This window comes from Anoplopoma fimbria, chromosome 11 (assembly GCF_027596085.1).
Source record: "Anoplopoma fimbria isolate UVic2021 breed Golden Eagle Sablefish chromosome 11, Afim_UVic_2022, whole genome shotgun sequence".
NCBI classification, from domain to species: Eukaryota; Metazoa; Chordata; class Actinopteri; order Perciformes; family Anoplopomatidae; genus Anoplopoma; species Anoplopoma fimbria.
The window spans coordinates 5,189,623-5,209,312 of NC_072459.1; the positions used below are offsets into that span (position 1 = coordinate 5,189,623).

A 19,690-nucleotide genomic window follows, 5' to 3' on the forward strand; every position below is an offset into this window, starting at 1 on the left:
CATCACACGTGTCTACACCTTCTCTACACCTTCTCTACACCTTCTCTACACCTTCTCTACACCTTCTGCGTCTGGTCGCCCGTCGTGAGGAGCTCAGCCACCGTCCCAGTCCAGAGCCTCCGCGTTAGGCCCCCCCATAGAGGTATGCACTCAGCCCTGTCGTAGCTCTAGGCGGTGCGTGTTCTTGTTGTGGGTTGAGCAATTGCATTAGTCATTTCACATTCCAAATTCCTACCCCATGCCGTATTCACAACTCTCTCTCTCTCTCTCTCTCTCTTCTTCTTCTGCACCAAATCAGTGTCGCTCCTCATCCTCCTCATCATTTAAGTTTCTCTCTGGTGTGATGTCAGGGTGTTGTTTTTTCGGGATTAGGGCCCGGCGCTGATGCTATCTGAGCACCTTCTCTTCGGAGGCGGAAGTCTCGTAGGGTTTTAGATGTTTGACCCGAGGCTCCAAAGGTTCCGATTACAGGACGGGACTGCGCTTTGTGCCCTTGAGCAAAGTATCGACCGAGCCTCCCACGCTTCAGTTAACATCTACTGTTCTTACACAAATGAGTGATGTATAAACCTGGAAGCTATGTATGTTTGCTTTGAATAATTTTAGCTTTGTCTGCCAAGCAAAGCAAGTGAAATACATATCTCAAAAAACGCCGATTCATCTTCATCCATCAGAGCACGGAGCGCTGCTTCAGCCCGGCCTGGTTCAGGTAACCTTTACCTGAACCGGGCCGACGCAGACACAAGAGGTAGGGTTTCTAACCAGCGTCACCCTACATTGTCTCTGTCATTCAGCGTCTCCAGCAGCTCCAGCAGGCCGGCTGCCCGCACGGGAGAACCTGACAACAAACACACACACTCCCACTGAAGTGACCACAGGTGTGCACAGAGGCAAGTATGCAAAAAACCCTCTCTGCCCTCACCTGTCTCCTGTCAGGACTGATTCAAACAAACACACACACACACACACACACACACACACACACACACACACACACACACACACACACGGGAGCTTGCACACTGCACCCCTGCACCGTCCAACCCCCCCCCCCCCCACCCCCACCCCGCTCAAAGCAGCCGCCCTCGGGGCTTGTGCGTGCGAATCCGGCTGTGGACTCTGCGGCCCCCATCGCTGCCCCCCCTCCGCTCCGGGTAGCGAGGGAAATGAAGGCTTTAGGAGTTCATTATAAAACAACAACAGCAGCAGCAGCGGGGGGGAGGCCTCCTGGGGCCGAAAACTATCCCCTCTCATCCCTCCATCCTCATCTTTTTCCTTCATGTCCTTCAATATCTCAAACCCCGGTCCAGCCTGGCTTTTTTTAAATACAGCATTCACGTTGAAAAAAAGTTAAATATTGATCCGCACTATTATGATATGAGGAGTTAATATAGTGAGTCAGTAGTCTCGGCGTATGAACTTGTCTGACCTGCCGGCTGACGCATTTATGTATCACTGGACTGACGTTTTCAACGTTATTGTCTAAGAGGGAAAATTGATATAGAAGTAAATGATACAAGGACAGGTTTATATTGGTAATAAAATACTGTTATTAGATACACAAAAACATATTGTAGCTGTCCAGTGAAAACCATGCATCTCAAAAACGTCAACTCTTTGTGAGTTAAGACAAACAGCCTCGTTTTCAGCTTTGTAAAGTTGTATTTTTCAGCAAATCCAGAGTTAAAAAAAAAAACTGTATTTAACTTTAAAAGTATGAGAACTACCTCATCCTATAAATATATTCTTAATCTATCAATTAATCCCCAAAAAATGTAGAATAACCAGATTTTGATATACAAAATTGTCATTCTTTCTTTTTTTAGCAATGATCACTTTTTAGGAATCTAAAAAAAGTACTTTATATATTATATTATACTATATCTATTATCATATTTCAGGGGTTTGCTCTTTTGTTGAAAATAAAAATGTAATAAAAAGTTTAAAAGTAACTTTCAAAGGCAGACTTTTCAAATGGGATGTAGAAAGATGGACGATGATTCTCTCATAGTTATACCACGTTTTTTTTGTTTCATAAAATTTGCAGATTTTTGCCGCTAATGCATGCAGCATACTCATCCCACTGAGACATAATTTGCTCCAACAATATAATATACTAAATATCCATTATAGACATTTTTAAAGTAATTAAACCTGTGGGAGAAACCTAGTCATTTTGAAATTTTCCTATAATTCACTGCTATACTTGGGGTATTTGGTTGATGTTCTAATAAGGAATAATAATGTGTAATCACAGTAATTAGAGAGCAACATCAAAAGCACCAGAGCACTCGCTATAAGTACCTCGTACAATAGCCCTCTGTGTGCTGTAGGTTCACTGCAAATGAGTGGAAAGTTATGATTCACGGTTAATAGCACGTAAACGGCTCTCATCATCGTCATGGAGGAGCCTGATGTTACTTTCTAACGATGGATCAGGGGTCAAACGCTCTGCTCCACATTCTCCTGAGTCATCATCTTTTGTCATCATCTTCATTATGAGTGTCGTGGTGGTTGCTATGCTAGAGGCAGAACACCTGTATGCGTGTGTCCTGAACCCACCCGCCCCGTTTTTACAGGGCGGTTGTGGGCGATGCAGCGAGACCACAATCCCTTTCAGATGAAAAGGAGGGCAGGCAGTGTCTGCAGGAAGTGGTTTCTGCTGGAGAGATGACGGGTGCAGAGTTTCAGGCAGGTGTATTGCTGTTGCGTGTGGAGTGTGTGTGTGTGTGTGTGTGTGTGTGTGTGTGTGTGTGTGTGTGTGTGTGTGTGTGTGTGTGTGTGTGGGAGCACGGTTGAGGGTGACCGCCTGCGGCAGCTGATCATGACACAACAAACACATATCTCTTACAAATGCATGTCCATTTATCAATCTAATTTATTTTTAAATAAGAGTGTAATGCAACAAGATAAAAAAAAAAAAAAAAAAAAAAGCATTTGAGATCTGGATATATAATTCCAAAGAGCTGTACAAAAACCTAAAATACGATCTTTAAAACAAAGGACAGGTCATAACTCTGCATAGCTCATAAATCTAACTGATATTTGCCAAAAGATGAAGTGAGGTAGAAAATAACGATTCCACATTGTCATACGCCTGGAGCCCCGACATGAGTAATATATCATATCATATATACAGTTCAGAATCACTCAAACAAAACACAAACTGGCCAGTTAAATAAAGCCTTTGGGTGCGTCGTGCACTTTTGACCCGCACACATGGACACATGCGAGAGGTCCTGGATGTAAGGATAAGTGAATAAACATGGGGATTTTTCTTTGATTAGCAATTTGGGGAAAGTATGGAGCACGATTAGCCAAACTTCAAAGGCATTTAGAACAAATATGTGGCTAAATTAGACTTAAAAGACCAAACGGTTCAGTCAGGCAATTTAAAAAACATGAAAGTACAGCGTAGTGCGTGCTTTGATACATAGAAGAAACACAAGAGGAGGGCTCAGAAATTAAGTGTTTATCATTCTTATGTTTTTTCATAGACAGTGTTCCCCCTCACTATTACTGCAGGTATTTCTCTTTGTTCTGTTGAGCACGCATTAGGCTACATGTAGAGATTTCCATAAACATTTCCATAAGAGCAACTGAAACCCAGCGTGTCTTTACACAACAACCCTGTTAATGTATGTTACAATGCATAACAGTGGCACCCTTTAAAGCTTCCAGTGATTCCGTTTAGACATATATTTACACCTTTAACAGTTTTTATATCTTTGATTAGTTATAAACTTTGCATCATATGTAGCAAGAGCAACTTACAGTAAGTGCTTTTCTCTTTTTTCTTTTTTAAATCAGAGATGAACTCCTAAAATGTCTCCACAGCAGACAGAGAGACAGACAGATGGATTCCTTTTAAGGCCATTTTAGCCTCAGTGGCAATAACAAGAAGGTTAAAGTATAAAGCAGCAGTACAACAGACACAATGACTGATACAATAAATAGTCAAGTGGAAGGGGGGGGGGGCAATACAACAAAGTCACTGCCAGAGCTCCCCTGCAGACGGGGGTGGGGGGGGGGGTTTGACGTCGCTCCAGTCCAGTACCTGTTTAAGAGCTCATTTCCCTCCGTCCCAGTGGGATTTCAGTGCATCCAGCGAGAATAAAGAGAGAGTAGTTTGAAAAACATCCTCATCTACATGATAAGCAAATAACCAGCAATATTATAGTGTTACATGTAGTGAATTCCTCCCCAAATAACATGCAGGTGAGAGTGGAGGTCTGCAAAGACGTGTGGCTCTCCGTGGGTTTGTTGTTTACAGTTCAGGTCTCTCTCTCTTCCTCCAGTGGATCAAGTCTTTGCTTACACTTCTTCTATCTACCTCATCGTCTGTTATGCGTCCTTGCAGGTGTACACCTCCTCCTCTCTCACGCACGTCTGACACTCCACATGGCAGCACCAGCGCACCTGGCAGTGGCAGGACAGGCTGGTGAGGCGCATGGCCGTGTTGTAACCGCGTCCGCAGCACAGACTCTGACAGCTGGTGTCTTTGGCACAGGATCGGCCGCCCGTGCCGGGGGAGTAGCGCGAGGGCCTGCAGAAGCTGGGGGAGTCCTCCAGGTAGACCAGGTCGGTGGTGCGGAGGCTCTGGCCGTGGCGACGGGGGCCTGCAAGCTCCGTCTCCCCGGTGGCCGCGTTGGTGACGCTCAGCACCCTCACCGCGGTGTCGTACCTGTACTTCAGCAGCCGTCCCGTGTCGTGGAAAGGAGACAGCTGCTTCCAGCAGGTCCGCACGGCGCAAGAGCCCGAGACACCGTGACACTTACAGGTTGTTTTCAGGCCGCTCTTCACCGCCTGAGATAGGAGAAGGAAGAAAAAAAAAGAGCAAGGGAGGAAGGGGGGGGGGAAGAGTGTCAGTTCTCAGTTTGATTCATCACCTGGCCTCTTATCTGGGAGATCTATCTGGACAGAGGGAGACAGTTTCCTGCAGGGGGGGGTGTTGGTCTGCGGATAGTCTGCCTTCAGCCCACCTCAGTCAAACATTTTGACATAATGGATTGAGGGGGGGACCGTTCAGAATGTCGTATTTCATTTACCGCACATTTCTCACTTTGGACAGCTCTTGCAATTTTTTTTCTTCCTTTTTTTTTTTTTTTTTTTTTTTTTTTTTCAATGTGTTGAAACTAGCTCTTGTCTGCTTCTCCCTCCTGTCTCTCCTTCCTTAAAGCCCGAGGCAGAGGTGACAAACGGTGCAGACAGTGGAATCTCTCCACCCTGTTCTTTGTACATGCCTGCTCATGGAAAAACATTGATAAGAATTTCTGTGCAAGAAGTGCCAAAAAAGAAAATTGTAGCATTGTTTGTTTGCGATGATTCCCCTGATTTTAGGTGAATAGTTCACTGAGCTTGATGGTCAGTGATGAGAGCGCGATCACTCAGCCTGAGAGCTGCTGTCTTGGCGGGGGCCAGAGACAGGTCACACAGAGGCAGCCAGAGGGAACTACTGGGTTGAGAAGTGCTGCTCAGTTCCTCCCTTTGCAGGTATGAACCCCTCGGGGGCTTCAGAGCGCCATTACTGCGAGACCAAGGGCCGCAGACCACTCCATGTTTTTGTTAGCGCGGCTCGTGGTCTCCTCTCGGCCACATAAAGTGAGGAAAACATTTGAACTCAGTGAAGATGAGATAAGATTGCTTCCCTCAGTTCCTTCTGTTTTTTTTTTTCTTTTCTTTTTGTCTTCCGCCGACTCCACCAAAGGTGTGAGCTGCAGGGAGTAGGACCCCGGGGGCCTTCAGAGCCACACAGTGGTGCTTATGAACATTAGGTGGATTTATGAAGAGCACAGCGATCCAGTAAGTGGAAAAAAACGCTTGCTCGTATATTAAAAAGGGGCCTCGGTTATAATCGTTCTCTCCGACATGAGACCTTTAATTTTCTGCAGGCCCGCACAGCAAGCTTTATCATGTCTGAGAACACCTGGCTCCAGCGATCCCACAGCCGTCCTGTCTCCCTGCTTTACACCGCCTCACCCTCTGCCTCCGTGTTATCCACCAAGGACAACGACGGAGGCAAATGAGGGGGCGTTTGTCTGGCTGGCACTGGGAAAACTATGCAGGTGAGGATTACAATTCTGTACCCTCTGATGACACCGGAGTGTTCTAGAGGTATGATTATTGTGTACAATTGCCGCCCAACTAATTGAGCTAAGTGCGGCTCAGGTAGAGATGATGTTTATGAGGCCTTTTGAGGAGGAGGTTTGTTTCACTGAAGCACATCTGATGCAATATTTGTGCTCTACACTTTTGGGTTTATTTCTTCACACTCACCCGAATTCCGACGAGGATGTTGTGGGCGTCGACTTGAGCCCTCAGGTCCTTGCTGACCCTCTTTTGGCCGAGGAACTTCTTGAGGAACTTGGTGCTGTATTTCAGGTTGTCGCCGCAGACCCCCCACTGCCACGCCTCTCGGTGCTGGATGCCGGGGGAGTCGTCGCACGTGCACCTCTCCATTCGGCCAGAGCTGCACGCTTTGGCGAGTGCATGGGTCAGCGCTGCAGAGGACACTGCCAGCAGGAAGGCAGTCTCCTTGAATGCTGGGAAAAACAATGTGTAAAAAAATGTAATTACTTTTTTTTTATTTTTTATCCAGGACAGATTTAAATAGACATTTTTACAGAGCTTTAAATGCCATTTGTGGCAATAAAAACACATGTTCTGAGTTCAAACTGTAACGTTTAAGGGATTCATTCATAGTTTACCATCATCAAAATGTCTTTTGTGCCACAGAGGTAAAGCCTTTAAGCCCAAATGTTTACAAAGAGCTCTCTACGTCGTCATGGCTTACTACAACCTCAACATTATTCTGCAAGTTTTCTTGTGTCAGAATTCCTCATCTGACCTTTCCTTTTGGTTACGCACTGTTATTTGCTTTACCCAGAGCCGTCACCAGGGTGTATTTTGATCCAATTAATTATTATTTTGACTAGGAAGGATTTTCCCAGATGAAAGTGGGTAATCGTGCCACCCTCTTCCTCTGGGAATGGGCGCTTTCCCCTAGATAAAAATAACCACAGGGCCTGAGCACACTCCACCGCACCACATTTCTTGGCGTTCTACTCCCTCATTACCTCCGTGCTGACCTGTTCATGTTCTCCCCCACACTGATATCCATATGCATAAAGCATTTTCTGTGGACAGCAGGGCTGCAGGGGACTTGAGCTGTATCCAATATGGTGATTTATTATATCTATTTTGTTCCAAGTGAAGCTAATCAATGGTTGTATCAGGTCATTAAAAAAGTATTAAAGAACACAACTTTTTCGAAAAAACTTATTTTAGTTGAGGGACTGTGCAGAACTAAGTAAGTAAAACAGAATAACAGAAAAAGGATTCAGTCACCTGGTGTAACCAATGCTTTGACATAACAGTTGCAAGATTTGGTTTTAAGTAACATACAGCACAGTTGCCTTGTCACCGTAAACCAGCAATCTCTCCGGATGCAGCATGACTAATTGCTTATCAAAACTAATTTGTAAAATCAGTGATGCAGAAAGGAAGCTGTGGATAAAGCGTGTGATCATATTGTAGCAACAACCAATACAAACAAAAACTATTTTTATTTTGTTTACATTGTTATTCTTAAACAAGTAACCTTATTTATACACTGATATGACTTTGATCATTCTTGTGATAAATGACATAGTTTTATATGAAAATGTAACTTTAGATTGTTCAGCTTTTGATCACATCACTGTGTTGACACGTGGCTTGTGCATTGCACCGTTAATAAAACAAACTATCAATATGAACACTTTATAAAGACAGATCTTAATCATGGTTGATAAGTGCCTGGAGTCTTGGCTCCAAAAAGTTCTTAACAGCTCGACTGGAAAGAAAGAATTGGCTCATCCTATTTCTCTCTCTCTCTACTTCTGTTGTTGCAGATAATCACTCGGTTTTGAGATAAATTGATGTTGCCATGCAGGAAAATATGGCACATGTAACTTTATGCAGTGATGGAGATTAAAAGAAAAATGATGCAGCTTTGCACCTGTCTCATTTTAAGGTACATGCAGATAAAGACAACAAATAAAAAGAGATATAAATGCTCACCTCGTTTCAGAAGGCTTCCCCGGCCGTCCATGGAGCAGTTCCAGCGCTCATTCCTGAACTGGTAGCGACACTCCAGGAGGCTGAGGCGCACCGAGTCCCGCAGCGTCTCGGCCAGCCCGGGCTCCCGGCGGCACAGACGCTTCTGCCGCCGGGTCAGGGTCATCTGCTCGCACTGCTTCAGGTGGGCCTTGCCCGTCGGAGCTTCATTTGAAAAGGGACCAGGTAAAAACACCAAGGGCTCCCGACCTGTCAGCCTTGGAGGGGAAAGAAAGAAAGAAAGAAAGAAAGAAAGAAAGAAAGAAAGAAAGAAAGAAAGAAAGAAAGAAAGAAAGACATCAGAGATTGTGAATCATGTGAGTTGTATGAAAGTAAGTTTTTTTTTTTCTTCCAACAATTTTCCTGATTAGACTTCATGAAAACATGTGACTTTGTTTTAGGTTTCCTCAGTCTTGCCAACCTAAAACTGTTAATTAACTGATTTTTTTTTTTTTTTTTTAAAGTTCCCCCTGGCTGATGAAAGAAACAAAAAAAAAAAAAAATAGAAAACCGTTTAAGATAAGATAAACGCCAATCTAACAAATCCAGGAAAAAACAAGCAATACAGCCCCATGATTAAAATCAATTTGTCTGAGATGCATTTTACATTTCTCCAGGTGATGATTATGGTTCATTGTAACAAATTTAGCACGACAATCTGCAAAAACAGTAGCGGATTTAAAGCAACGCAATTGCAATATACATCGAGAGTTTGCGCGCAATTACGCGTGCGTAATTTGGATAAAGTTTGGAGTAGTGGGGGGGGGTTGCCGTTTTCATTCCCCTCTAAGGCTTTCAAAAATAACAAAGCTAATCAATTAAAGCAAAAAAAAAGCAAAATCTGCTGACCCAAAATAAGCTGCAGCGTGCGAGAGCAGGATGCAGAGCGCAGAGAGTCGCAGTAGGCAGGCGGTCCGTGGGAGCCTGGAGCGCATGGTGCCGGTCGGCGCTGCTCTTCATCTCGATGCTTCTTCAACGGAGGAAGTCTGAGCCGTCTGGCCGGAGCATCTCAGACTCTCACTGCGGTGCATTCAGGGGGCCTTAGTGGTCCACTGGGAGGCAGGGCCCTTTGGGAGAGAGAGAGAGAGAGAGAGGATTGGGGGGAGGCATCATCTTCTTCTTCTTGCTGCACCCTCATTGGATTCCCCTCCTTACTGTATGTTCCCTCCCACTGTCACAAACTAACAAACGCCACCCAGGTGGACGGAGCTGCGACAGGACTGCGTGTACCTGCTGTGGTGCTTCACCCTTCACTTGGATGCTCCAGTCTCCTGCCAGAGACGTGGTTAACCTAAACAAATGACGCCACCAGAACCCAAGTTTAACCCCACAAAGACAGCACACCTGCACCTTTGAAGTGTCCTTGAGAAAGCAAAAAAGAAAATCCCCCCTGTGTTAAACATATCATTAATTGCATTATACTCATTGCAATAAAGCAACAACATCCATCAATCATGCAAACATGTGAAAGCAGCATTCAAGAGAAGATGTTTGAATAATCAACGAAAGCCAAAAAAGAGATTAAAAGAAACAAACATTAACATTAACACGTTATTAAAGGAAATATATCCTGTAAACTCCATGTACTTTCAATCTTCATTGGTCCTTCAGAGAAATAAAAAAAAAAGTCATGGCTGGAGCCCCATCTAGTGGATTCAATAAAGAAATGCAATCTTTGAACATCAATGGATTTTTTTAAAATAAATTTAGTAAAAACAAAAATGAGGAAATCTTGCAGATTATTATTGATTAAATGATTAATCTTTAGTTGGTAAAATATCTAAACATTGTGAAAAAATCCCCTCAAAATATACCCGGTTGGTTGGTAGAAGATGTTCAATTTAGGGAATAAGGAGGCAACAAATGTGTGTTTAGGATGGACGTTAAAATACAACCAGAACACCATAATAACAATGAATCTTTAATCAATGCTGTATATCAGATTAAATCCCATCCCTTATAATATGTCTACTTAAAATACCCTGACTCTATACCGAGAATGATTGATTTAAGTTATTATTTTAAGGTATGTTGCTGAGAAGTTCATGAGATTATTTTATATATTAGTATTTAAGAAGAACTGTGCTGATTTAAACAAATATGCAATACAACCATTTATTTTTTAACACATTTTGCCACTGACAGGAACAAGAAGCCTCATTAACGACACCGGAAACAGACACATTACAGCTGAACAGGATCCAGGAAGGAAGACGGATTTTAAGGCACCAGTAAAGGTACATCTATTATTTTAATATACGTGTTTCATTTATATGTCATATACATTGGTTTTGTTTTTTTATTCAAATAAGTGTGGAACCCAAAAACGCGTCGACGTGGTCAGTTTGCTGCAAAACGCGGAAGCTTAAAAATGTGACACTTGGCGAAAAAGTTTCAGGAAGTTTTATTTTTAAAGTCTTTTTTTAATCTCTAAATATTAATTAATTTATCAATCCGTGTCGTGTTTGTGATCTACGTGACGGAGTTTATTTTCTGAGTTTTTTTACTTTCATTTCTAATTCAACGTTACGCCCTAAAACAACGTGAACACCGCTCTAAGTGACTGTTAGCTCCCCGACGGTAGTTCGCGTTAGCCACGTAACAGGCTAACGTGACGTCACTGTTTGAAATCACAGCCTGTAACAACCTTCTTGAGCTTTATTATTATTATTATATTATTATTATTATTATTATTATTATTATTATTATTATTATTATTATTATATTATTATTATTATTATTATTATTATTATTATTATTATTATATTCCTTTATTGATCCCCATGGGGGAAATTCTGGTGTTGCAGCAGCTCAACTACATAGAAACAGATAATAAATACACATATTATACAATAAAATAAAAATAAATATAACATAAAAATGTACAGTATATGTTCACAACAGTGTATGTTCACAACACACAAGGGTTGTAAAAAGTGCTAATATTAGTGTTTTGATTTATGGGAGGTGGAGCCAAATGATGAGCTTTAGGACAAAACACAAGATCCATTTATTCATTTTATTTAATTTAATTAAGTACAAGTTAAAAAGCATCTCAGACATGTACCCACACTACTCCTAGTACTAGTTTAATTCTCTATAATCATCCAAACACCTCTAAGGAAACTCGGGTATCTTGTTGCGAAAACATAAACCTGACATTCCTGTTTACTCAAAGGAGCAGCTATTAAACAGGACACGCAACTGTCTGAGAGGCTTGGCACTAACTTAACCCTCAATGAACAATATACGTCTGTTAGGGTTTTATCAGTACATAAATCAAGTCTAATGTGGATGAAATATATATAATACACTGTGCAAGATTTTCCTACATACTTGGAATGGTCCTGCAATGCAAGGAACTTTTATTTTTAATCATCAATTTGATTAATCATTATCTGAATCAACAAAATGTAAAAACCTATTGAAAGATTCAAACTTATGTCTTCAAGTTTGTATTGTTAGTTGTTGTATTGAGCCCAGCATAAGTTGGGTGTATTGGCAGGTTACTATGTCATACTTATATTAGGACTATCTGTTCAAGAGCCTGTCTCGCTCTGCCTTCAGTTATGGAGTTGGGTCTTTAATTGTTCATTCCCAACAGACGGAGGCAGAAAGATTCACTCTAGACATGAGGTCATCTATCTACAGACCGAACACGCGTGTTTAAGGACACCGGCGTTTAGAAATGTGAACCTTTTTTATTGCAATTAAACTTTAACAGGACAAGCTCGCTCTTTGTGAATTCCTCTTTAAAGTGCCACCAAATTTTGAATTTGCTTTGCTTGATGAATTACCTTAATTATCAATTGATTATCAACATAGGTGATAATTCATTTTTTCAACACACTGACAGATTAATGCAGCACTTCATGATTACAGCAGTGGGATACTTAAGCTGAGGCTACATAAGTAGGAGGACACACTGTCTGTTGACAACGATAGCCAACGTGCCTCAGCTTGTTCTGCTCATCTGTGTACAATACGCAGCTGGAGAGGGCAATATAAAATAAGCACCAAGTACGTAAAAGAGTGCGTATTCTTCAGTAGGGCTCTGTAACAGCATCTAGACTGATATAAGCAGGTGGTAGGCGGAGGAAAAACTCAATAGAAACGGGATTAACCGGACTGTCACTGAATAACTTCTGGAATGTCCTCACCCGAATGGTTGTTCATTTCCTGTTTTATTTTCCTGTCATGGTGTGACACATGACTCGTCATGACTCGTCATGATGCAGAATACGCTGAATGTATTAGGAGGCAAAGAGTGACGGAAATGTTGTCATTATTATTTTAATTTGGAGCTGTGATGATTAGTCAATTAATCTATTATCTATTAATTGACTACTTGATCAACAGATTATTAATCTGCAACTGTTTCGTTAATCAAATCATTTAATGCCAAAAAAGGCATTAAATAGAAAATAAAAAATAATATTTAATGTTTTCTGACTAATTTTGTGATAGCATCTTGTCTTTTCTGACATTTCATTGACTAAATGATTATCAAACAGTAATGAAGCTAAACATTCATTGGGGAACCTAAACCACAGATTTCTGCATACAAACAAATCAGACTTCATGACCTGCAGTCTATGTTGGCAATTTTATAACATAGATGGGGAATTTCACCTAAAGACATTGTCATTTGAACTACTGCTCTTCAGCTTAACTACGTAAAACAAGAGAGTCAGGTGAGCAGGCAGGACAGAGACCGAGTTTCTGCAGGTCTTTAATCTAATTCAGTTCCCTTTATATAGGGTCGTTAGAAGGTATATAAAAGTGGACTGTGTCTTCTTTTTTTTTATTTTTATAAAAAACTAAAGAACAGAAGAAATACTTTTTATTTTGCCCATCCATCCATTCATTTTTTTGCCCCGCATCCAAGTGTGTAAAAGTGGAACATTAATACTTGATTATTGATCTCTATGTCCTGGTTTACAGTGTGATACCCATACTTTTATAGACCTGACCATGCGATATTGCTTTCCCTTTTGCAGGTGAGCCAAGATGGGTAATTTTACTAGCCTATTTCAAAGCTTGTTCGGCAAGAAAGAAATGAGGATCCTGATGGTAGGACTGGACGCTGCTGGAAAGACCACCATCCTGTACAAGCTCAAACTGGGAGAAATCGTTACCACCATCCCTACCATCGGTGAGTCCCCTCCTCCTCCTCCTCCTCTTCATCCCCACGAAGTTCTCACCTCTCACGGCCTTCTCATCAGTGCCAAGATGTCAAACTTCTTTTTTTTTCCCCTTCATCCGCAGGTTTTAACGTTGAGACGGTAACCTACAAGAACATCACGTTTACAGTGTGGGACGTCGGTGGTCAGGACAAGATCCGGCCTCTCTGGAGGCATTACTTCCAAAACACACAAGGTGAGAGACTTCTTACTGTTGCCAGTCAAAAGTTGGTTAAATCCTCCATTACATGTGGAGACCTTTTATCCACGTCCTTCATACAAACCTCACCCAACATCTGTTTTCAGGCATTATCTTTGTAGTGGACAGTAATGACAGGGAGCGAGTCGGTGAGGCGAAGGAGGAGCTGCAGCGAATGCTGGCCGAGGACGAGCTGAGGGACTCTCATCTGCTCGTGTTCGCCAACAAACAGGTACATTTCTGTCACTGTTCTTGAAAATATAAAAAAAAAAAAAGAGCTTTATTAGTGGGAGAACCTGACGCCTATCAACTATCAATCAGCCGTTGATCTGTTAACAGGGGCTTGACCCACGCACCCTTTGATAGGTGTGATCAGAGGAGCATAGATTGCAGACGCAGTGGTCGTCAGTTTCAGAAGTCGTACTCGCCCAGTCAAACTTTCGTATAACGTAAATAATATAAGCTTATAAACGTAATAGTTTTGAGCCTGAAAAATAAGGTGCTTTGTAGGCTACATGTTGTCAGCTATTACATCTATACGTATTTAATCAATATTTAAATAAATATAAGTATCGAATAGGTCTTGGTATCAGCAGATAAACAATATTTAAAGACCAAATCATACGTATGACATTCGCCTGGAACCACATATCACCTCCTAACTTTAAGTAGAGATGCTTCATTTAGGCTTGTACAAAATTGTATTATATTTGTGATTAAAGGTTTTTATTAAGTTGCAATATTACACTTTTAAAAATGGTGAATAAGAGCACTGATACACATCCAGTATATTGGATCAGTAGTCTGCTATTAATACTAATTAAGCAATTGGTGATTGCAAGTTTCCTTTAAAAAGTGATCTGTGCAAATCTTAATGACGAATGCTGGTTGTTTTTATTCTCTCGTTTGTTAACGGAGTGTTGTGTTTTCTGCTCTTTCAGGACCTGCCCAATGCCATGAATGCAGCTGAGGTCACAGACAAGCTGGGCCTGCACAGCCTGGGCAGTCGTAAATGGTTTATTCAGGCCACGTGCGCCACCGGTGGAGACGGCCTCTACGAGGGTCTCGACTGGCTTTCCGCCATGCTAAAGCACACGAAATGATCCGCCTCCCTCCGCCTGTCACTCCTGTCTGCAGTGTGACGGTATGACGGGATGACTGTACCCGCTCTGGTCTCATTCTCTCCTTTCCTCTCTTGGACCTTTTTGACCAGTGCTCCCCATCATCTGTGTACTGTGGGAGTGTGTATTTTTGGATGGCCGAACTCTCGTGCACGTTAATCCTCCAGTTTGGGCACATCCCACACATTCCTCAAAGGAAAGAATGACACAGGATGTTGAGTCCTGTGTCATTCAGTCTTTACATCTGCTAGCGACATCCCAGATCAGTTCTCATTCTTTTTTGAAAATGATGCGTTTTGGCGCATTTAACTTTCAAATGTTACAGTGAACACTGGATGCTTTACATCTTTATATCTATCCCCATTTGTTAAATCTTTTCTTCAGTTTTTTTATATCCATTTCAGTCCCACCTCTGAAAGTTATCCATCTTTTATAACCAGATACTTTTTTTCAGTTCGCCTTGTGTTTTACACAAAGATCCATCATGACTGGGTGTCGGAAAGGCAATCAAATGATAGAGTGTATGTTTACATGTTTGGAGTTGAGAGGGGTTTTCAGCTACTTCCAAATGGAGTTTTTCTTTTTATTTACTCGCTTATTTTTCTAGTGTTTTCAGTTCTTTGCTTCAGTTTTCTGTGTTGTTGTTTTTTTGAATGTTACTGTTGATGCGCGCACCGCCTGGTGTCCTTTTGCATGAGCTGTCGTTCCAGGTGTGCATTCTCTTGGGTGAAATGCTCTTGAGGACCACTTGGTTTGATTCAGAGAGGACTCTATGTGTTCTGTATGAACCAGCACTGTAAACGCTTCCCTGCTGCTTCAGCCTTCATGGTGTTTTCCTGCATGTAGCGAGGGCTTATTTATATTATGTCCCTCTAATGCCGTTTGCACAACCTCATCAACTTGCACAACACATGTCTGTAACAAAACAGCACTAATCCATCAGCCCTTGCAATGAAACCATAGACTATATCCCCTCCCATAGTTCTACACCAGCAGACAGTTGAAATGTGCAAACCAAGAATGTTTGCACCAGTTTACCCAGTAGCAGAATCATTTTCACACACATCCACTTATGCTTAAGGCTCCTACAATAAATACTCATGCACACTGAGTGAAGATCACTCTAAGGTCATAATATCACATTTTTCTAGATTTGAGCGGATCGACTAATTCTTTGGGTTTTCTTTGTCCCTCTGTTGGGGTATTTCTTAAACATCAGTAACGTTATCGAATATTTGATATGCTAAACATCATGAAATAGAAATAGATGTAATATTTTGTAAGACAGTGTATCTACCATGGTTTGGATTTGAAGCTTTAACTTCTGAGAGGTGTATGTATATGTTTGTCTTAAGCTCATCTTGTAGCACATGTCATGCCTTTTCATTGGAATAAGGAATAACTCATTCATATGAGAAATAAATGCCTTGCCAAATAATATTTTTAAATTATTCTATAGTTAGCCAAAGTAAAGTTCACATTAAAAAAAAACACATGACAGGGAATTGGGGGTGGGGGGTTGGGGGGCCTTTTTGATTTAAGGTACTTTTGTCACCGTGGAGATATAACATAGCTTGGATTATCATAAGGGCTCTTTAAGAGTGACATTTCAAGTATATTTTTGTATTTATTTTGTTAACCTTGAAGTTTTGAGTGTGGCGTTGATCAGCCATTATTTTTGTCCAAAATTCACTTAACAAAATAAAAAGATGTGTCAACATTGTCAGTCACCTTTCGTTCTTGTTTTCCTGCTCAGTAAAACTGCTAAAACACCATCCAAAGGATGCAAACACACATCTGTCCTCTGAGGCTATTTTATCAGGCTCTTAATTGAATTCTCCCTCTAGTTTACCATCAGCAAAAAATGATGATGAACTTATTGTGATGATTAATCTTTTTGAGGTTAATAACAGTAGTAAAGCTCCAACATAACGTGTAGTGCAGAGATGTTAAATTGCCTCAACATATCTGAAAAAATGTAATACCGGTTTCTAAAAGAGCCTGGTGAATATAAGTATCTGTTAGTGGATCACCTCATGCATACCCTAAACACCTGATCTTCTTGTATTTTCACCTACACAACTCATTTATCCATATATGTAGGATCACACTGATGTGATCCTACATATCCACATTGCTCACTATCAGAAACAAGGTTTTGTATCCATGTGTGCTCAAGCTGGAGAAGCAGAATTAATATATAATATATGTATTAACATTTAGAAAATTATGCATTACAAAAACAACATTTTGCAATGTGCTAAATAAATAGATACATACATATACATTTTATTTTGAAGGCACTCACAGGAAGTGGTACTGCTTGTAACAACTTTCAAAATAAAACAATCTAAAGAGAAAGCAATGTTCCTAATATTCTGTCCACCACTTAGTTTGTAAAAGGAGATACAATTAGAGATTCACAGAGGGTGCATTTGTCCCAGAGTGTTTATTGGAGTTTATTACATAATGTGGGGCCTATGTTGTTTGAAATTAGTGTTATTAATACAGATTTATTAATATCAATATCCTTTTTGATACCTCTAAAGAATGATGATACTCAGTATAACCGTAGTATCTCACGGATTGGAGTTATAGACTTCACCTGTGAGCTTTAGGAAACAATAAACAGGATCATTTAACTTCTTCACTCAAGCTACTTGCCTTTTATTTTGAAAATAAATAGATACGAAATGTCTTAAGCAATTAGATACATAAATATAAATATATTTGAGTGGACAAATGTAAGTTTTGTGTAACCACTGGAGGGCAGCAAACACTCATGATTCTAAATACACTCAAGCAGACATTTCCGGTATGTACCTTCAAAATAAAGGCAAGAAAAAGGCATTAACCAGAGGTGTAGTCCTATTCTAGTTATTGTAATAGTATACTATCATATCTGCCTTTATGCAGGCATGGACATCTTTAGATATTAGACTGATCTCCACACCAGGAAGAGCTCTTTATTGATTCAGTTATAGTCAATACAGATGATGAACTGAACATATGTGTGTTCAAATCTGCTAATACATAATTATCCATGTCTTCAAAGTGCACTTTAAGAGAAATGTCCTGCTTTTGACTGCAGCGACTTTAACAAAAAAAACCTGACTAGGAATACTGCATGATTTTGGGCCGAGAGTTAGATGACAAGATTGATTTATTCAGCAACAGATCAAACACCAAACACACATACCTAATGGGACACTAATGGGAGTCATTTTTAGACACGCCCCCCTCTCTCTCTCACAGGTCATATAGCTTGTAGGATGACGGTTAAGGTTTTTTTTTCCTGACAATCAGAGACCGCTGTTTGCCCTCCTTTTCCACTCCATCTAGATTTCAGGTGGCCAATTCTCCATAGAGTTGTTACCTTGGAAACAGCACCTTACGTATTTATAGAGAGCAGCTGAGTAGTCATGGAGAAGGGAGAGCAGGAGACAAGACTGTGATACAGGTGATGCAGGTTTCTTTTCCCCCCCGTCTCTACTGGGAACACAGTCATACTTTTATTTTGCTCAGGCTCTTCAATTGAACAGTTGTGTTCTATGAATCACATCCTTGAAGACAAATCATCCCTCACCTACAGCAGCTTCCTGTTGCCCTTTATATTGGGATTAAAAGACGCTCCATGACCTGATCTGAGAATATATTGTTATTTAAAAGATCCTGCTCTGAGCTGTGGATCTGAATCACTTTTCTACTGGTTCAACACATTCACCATCACATCCCTTCCTGCATTAATCTACATCAGCCTCTCACACGCTCTGACTATCAAATAAAGCTGAAATGACCTGAAGTAATTCTTATAGGATATGTAGAATCACACTCTCTCTCCTAACACATTCACACACACACACACACACACACACACACACACACACACACACACACACACACACACACACACTGCACTACACTTGACCTCTGGCGGGCGCTCTCTGCTTTCCGCTAAATCTCACCTTGATGTGTGACTTCACAAATCTCACCTTGATGTGTGACTTCACAGCACATTAACCCGTCGCTCACCCCACCGTGATGTCAACTTTTCAGTTCCCCTTTTTGCACTTAAATTGTTACTATTCCTCCATGACTTCCTGATGTTGAAAGTAACCAAGTACATTTACTCGTGTACAGTTTCGAGGTTGAGTATTTCAATTTAATGCAACTACTCCACCTTATTTATTTGACAGCTGTTAGTTAATTTTCAGTCTATAGGCCAACAATTATATATATAACAACTTGTATACATCACCATGAAACTTCCCCAGATACTCACACTAAGGCCCTTATTTTTTGTATTTCATATTTTCTAATATTTTGTATGTTTTAATATGCAAATCAGGCATTCTCTTATTAAATATGTGCTAATTTGAGTATATTTTAAGGACAGGGTCTTGACATGGTTTTCAGAATATAAAGCTTTACTTGTAGTGGAATACTTTTATATTGTTATAATGTTCCTTTTACTTAAGTAAGTGTACTTCTTCCACCAGTTACGACCTCCATCACAGGAGAGCGGATGCACTGCACCATTGTTTGTTGTCGACCAGCTTCATCAACGATCCACCCTTGAAGATCACTCAAAGGATATCAGTAATGATTTGTAAAATCTAGGAGGGAGTAGACGAAGAAGTATTCATACATCAACATCCATCATCTCTTATCAGTTTTACAAATGACCAGGGGTGAATGTAGAGCAACAATTTGTGTTTATATGAATATGTGGTCCTGTTTACTACAGTGATTGTATCTTTACGAGCTCGATGCATGCTCGTGTAACATTCATGGTCAGTCGTATTTCTTGGCCTGCAGAAGTCACAGAAGGTGCTCAGCGGTGCGCCTGTGGCCTGGCTGGTATTTTAAATCCTGTCCAGCCTCCCACGCACGGCAAAAGGAAACAGAGTTCACCAGTGACTGCACCTTTTCCATAAAGGCAAGTCATCTCCAGCCTTTCACATCGCCATGGAAACACAGGCTTTGTCCAGTTGATTGGCAGTGGAGTACGGCTGAGGCCAAGAACTCTGTCATTTCATCATGCAGCTGAGTCTGTAGTCTTGTAGTTGAAGAAAGATGTCTGTTGTAAG

At 41.1% G+C, this 19,690-nt stretch overlaps 2 protein-coding genes across 2 annotated transcripts; one reads left to right on the forward strand and one right to left on the reverse strand.

Annotated features, from left to right (window-relative positions):
- Positions 1-4,257: 4,257 nt before the first annotated feature.
- On the reverse strand, positions 4,258-9,032 carry wnt9b (wingless-type MMTV integration site family, member 9B). Its single transcript, XM_054608149.1, has 4 exons — positions 8,947-9,032; positions 8,062-8,315; positions 6,277-6,542; positions 4,258-4,806 (listed from the first exon to the last, which is right to left on the reverse strand). Exons 1-4 carry the CDS (start codon positions 9,030-9,032, stop codon positions 4,345-4,347), a joined length of 1,068 nt encoding a protein of 355 aa, XP_054464124.1. The 3' UTR covers positions 4,258-4,344.
- Positions 9,033-10,247: 1,215 nt separating this feature from the next.
- arf2a (ADP-ribosylation factor 2a) lies at positions 10,248-16,326 on the forward strand. The gene is made up of 5 exons (XM_054606922.1): positions 10,248-10,334; positions 13,098-13,252; positions 13,366-13,476; positions 13,587-13,711; positions 14,421-16,326. Exons 2-5 carry the CDS (start codon positions 13,108-13,110, stop codon positions 14,580-14,582), a joined length of 543 nt encoding a protein of 180 aa, XP_054462897.1. The 5' UTR covers positions 10,248-10,334; positions 13,098-13,107; the 3' UTR covers positions 14,583-16,326.
- Positions 16,327-19,690: the final 3,364 nt, after the last annotated feature.

What these genes read in the sequence shown, in the direction of transcription:
- wnt9b (XM_054608149.1), bottom strand. Translation starts at nt 9,032, where the DNA reads ATGCGCTCCAGGCTCCCACGGACCGCCTGCCTACTGCGACTCTCTGCG. An exon ending in GGGAAGCCTTCTGAAACGAG is followed by an intron (nt 6,543 to 8,061) that starts GTGAGCATTTAT and finishes TGTTTTTCCCAG; the next exon opens with CATTCAAGGAGACTGCCTTC. An exon ending in ACATCCTCGTCGGAATTCGG is followed by an intron (nt 4,807 to 6,276) that starts GTGAGTGTGAAG and finishes CTCCTATCTCAG; the next exon opens with GCGGTGAAGAGCGGCCTGAA.
- arf2a (XM_054606922.1), top strand. Translation starts at nt 13,108, where the DNA reads ATGGGTAATTTTACTAGCCTATTTCAAAGCTTGTTCGGCAAGAAAGAA. An exon ending in TTACTTCCAAAACACACAAG is followed by an intron (nt 13,477 to 13,586) that starts GTGAGAGACTTC and finishes ATCTGTTTTCAG; the next exon opens with GCATTATCTTTGTAGTGGAC. An exon ending in TCGTGTTCGCCAACAAACAG is followed by an intron (nt 13,712 to 14,420) that starts GTACATTTCTGT and finishes CTGCTCTTTCAG; the next exon opens with GACCTGCCCAATGCCATGAA.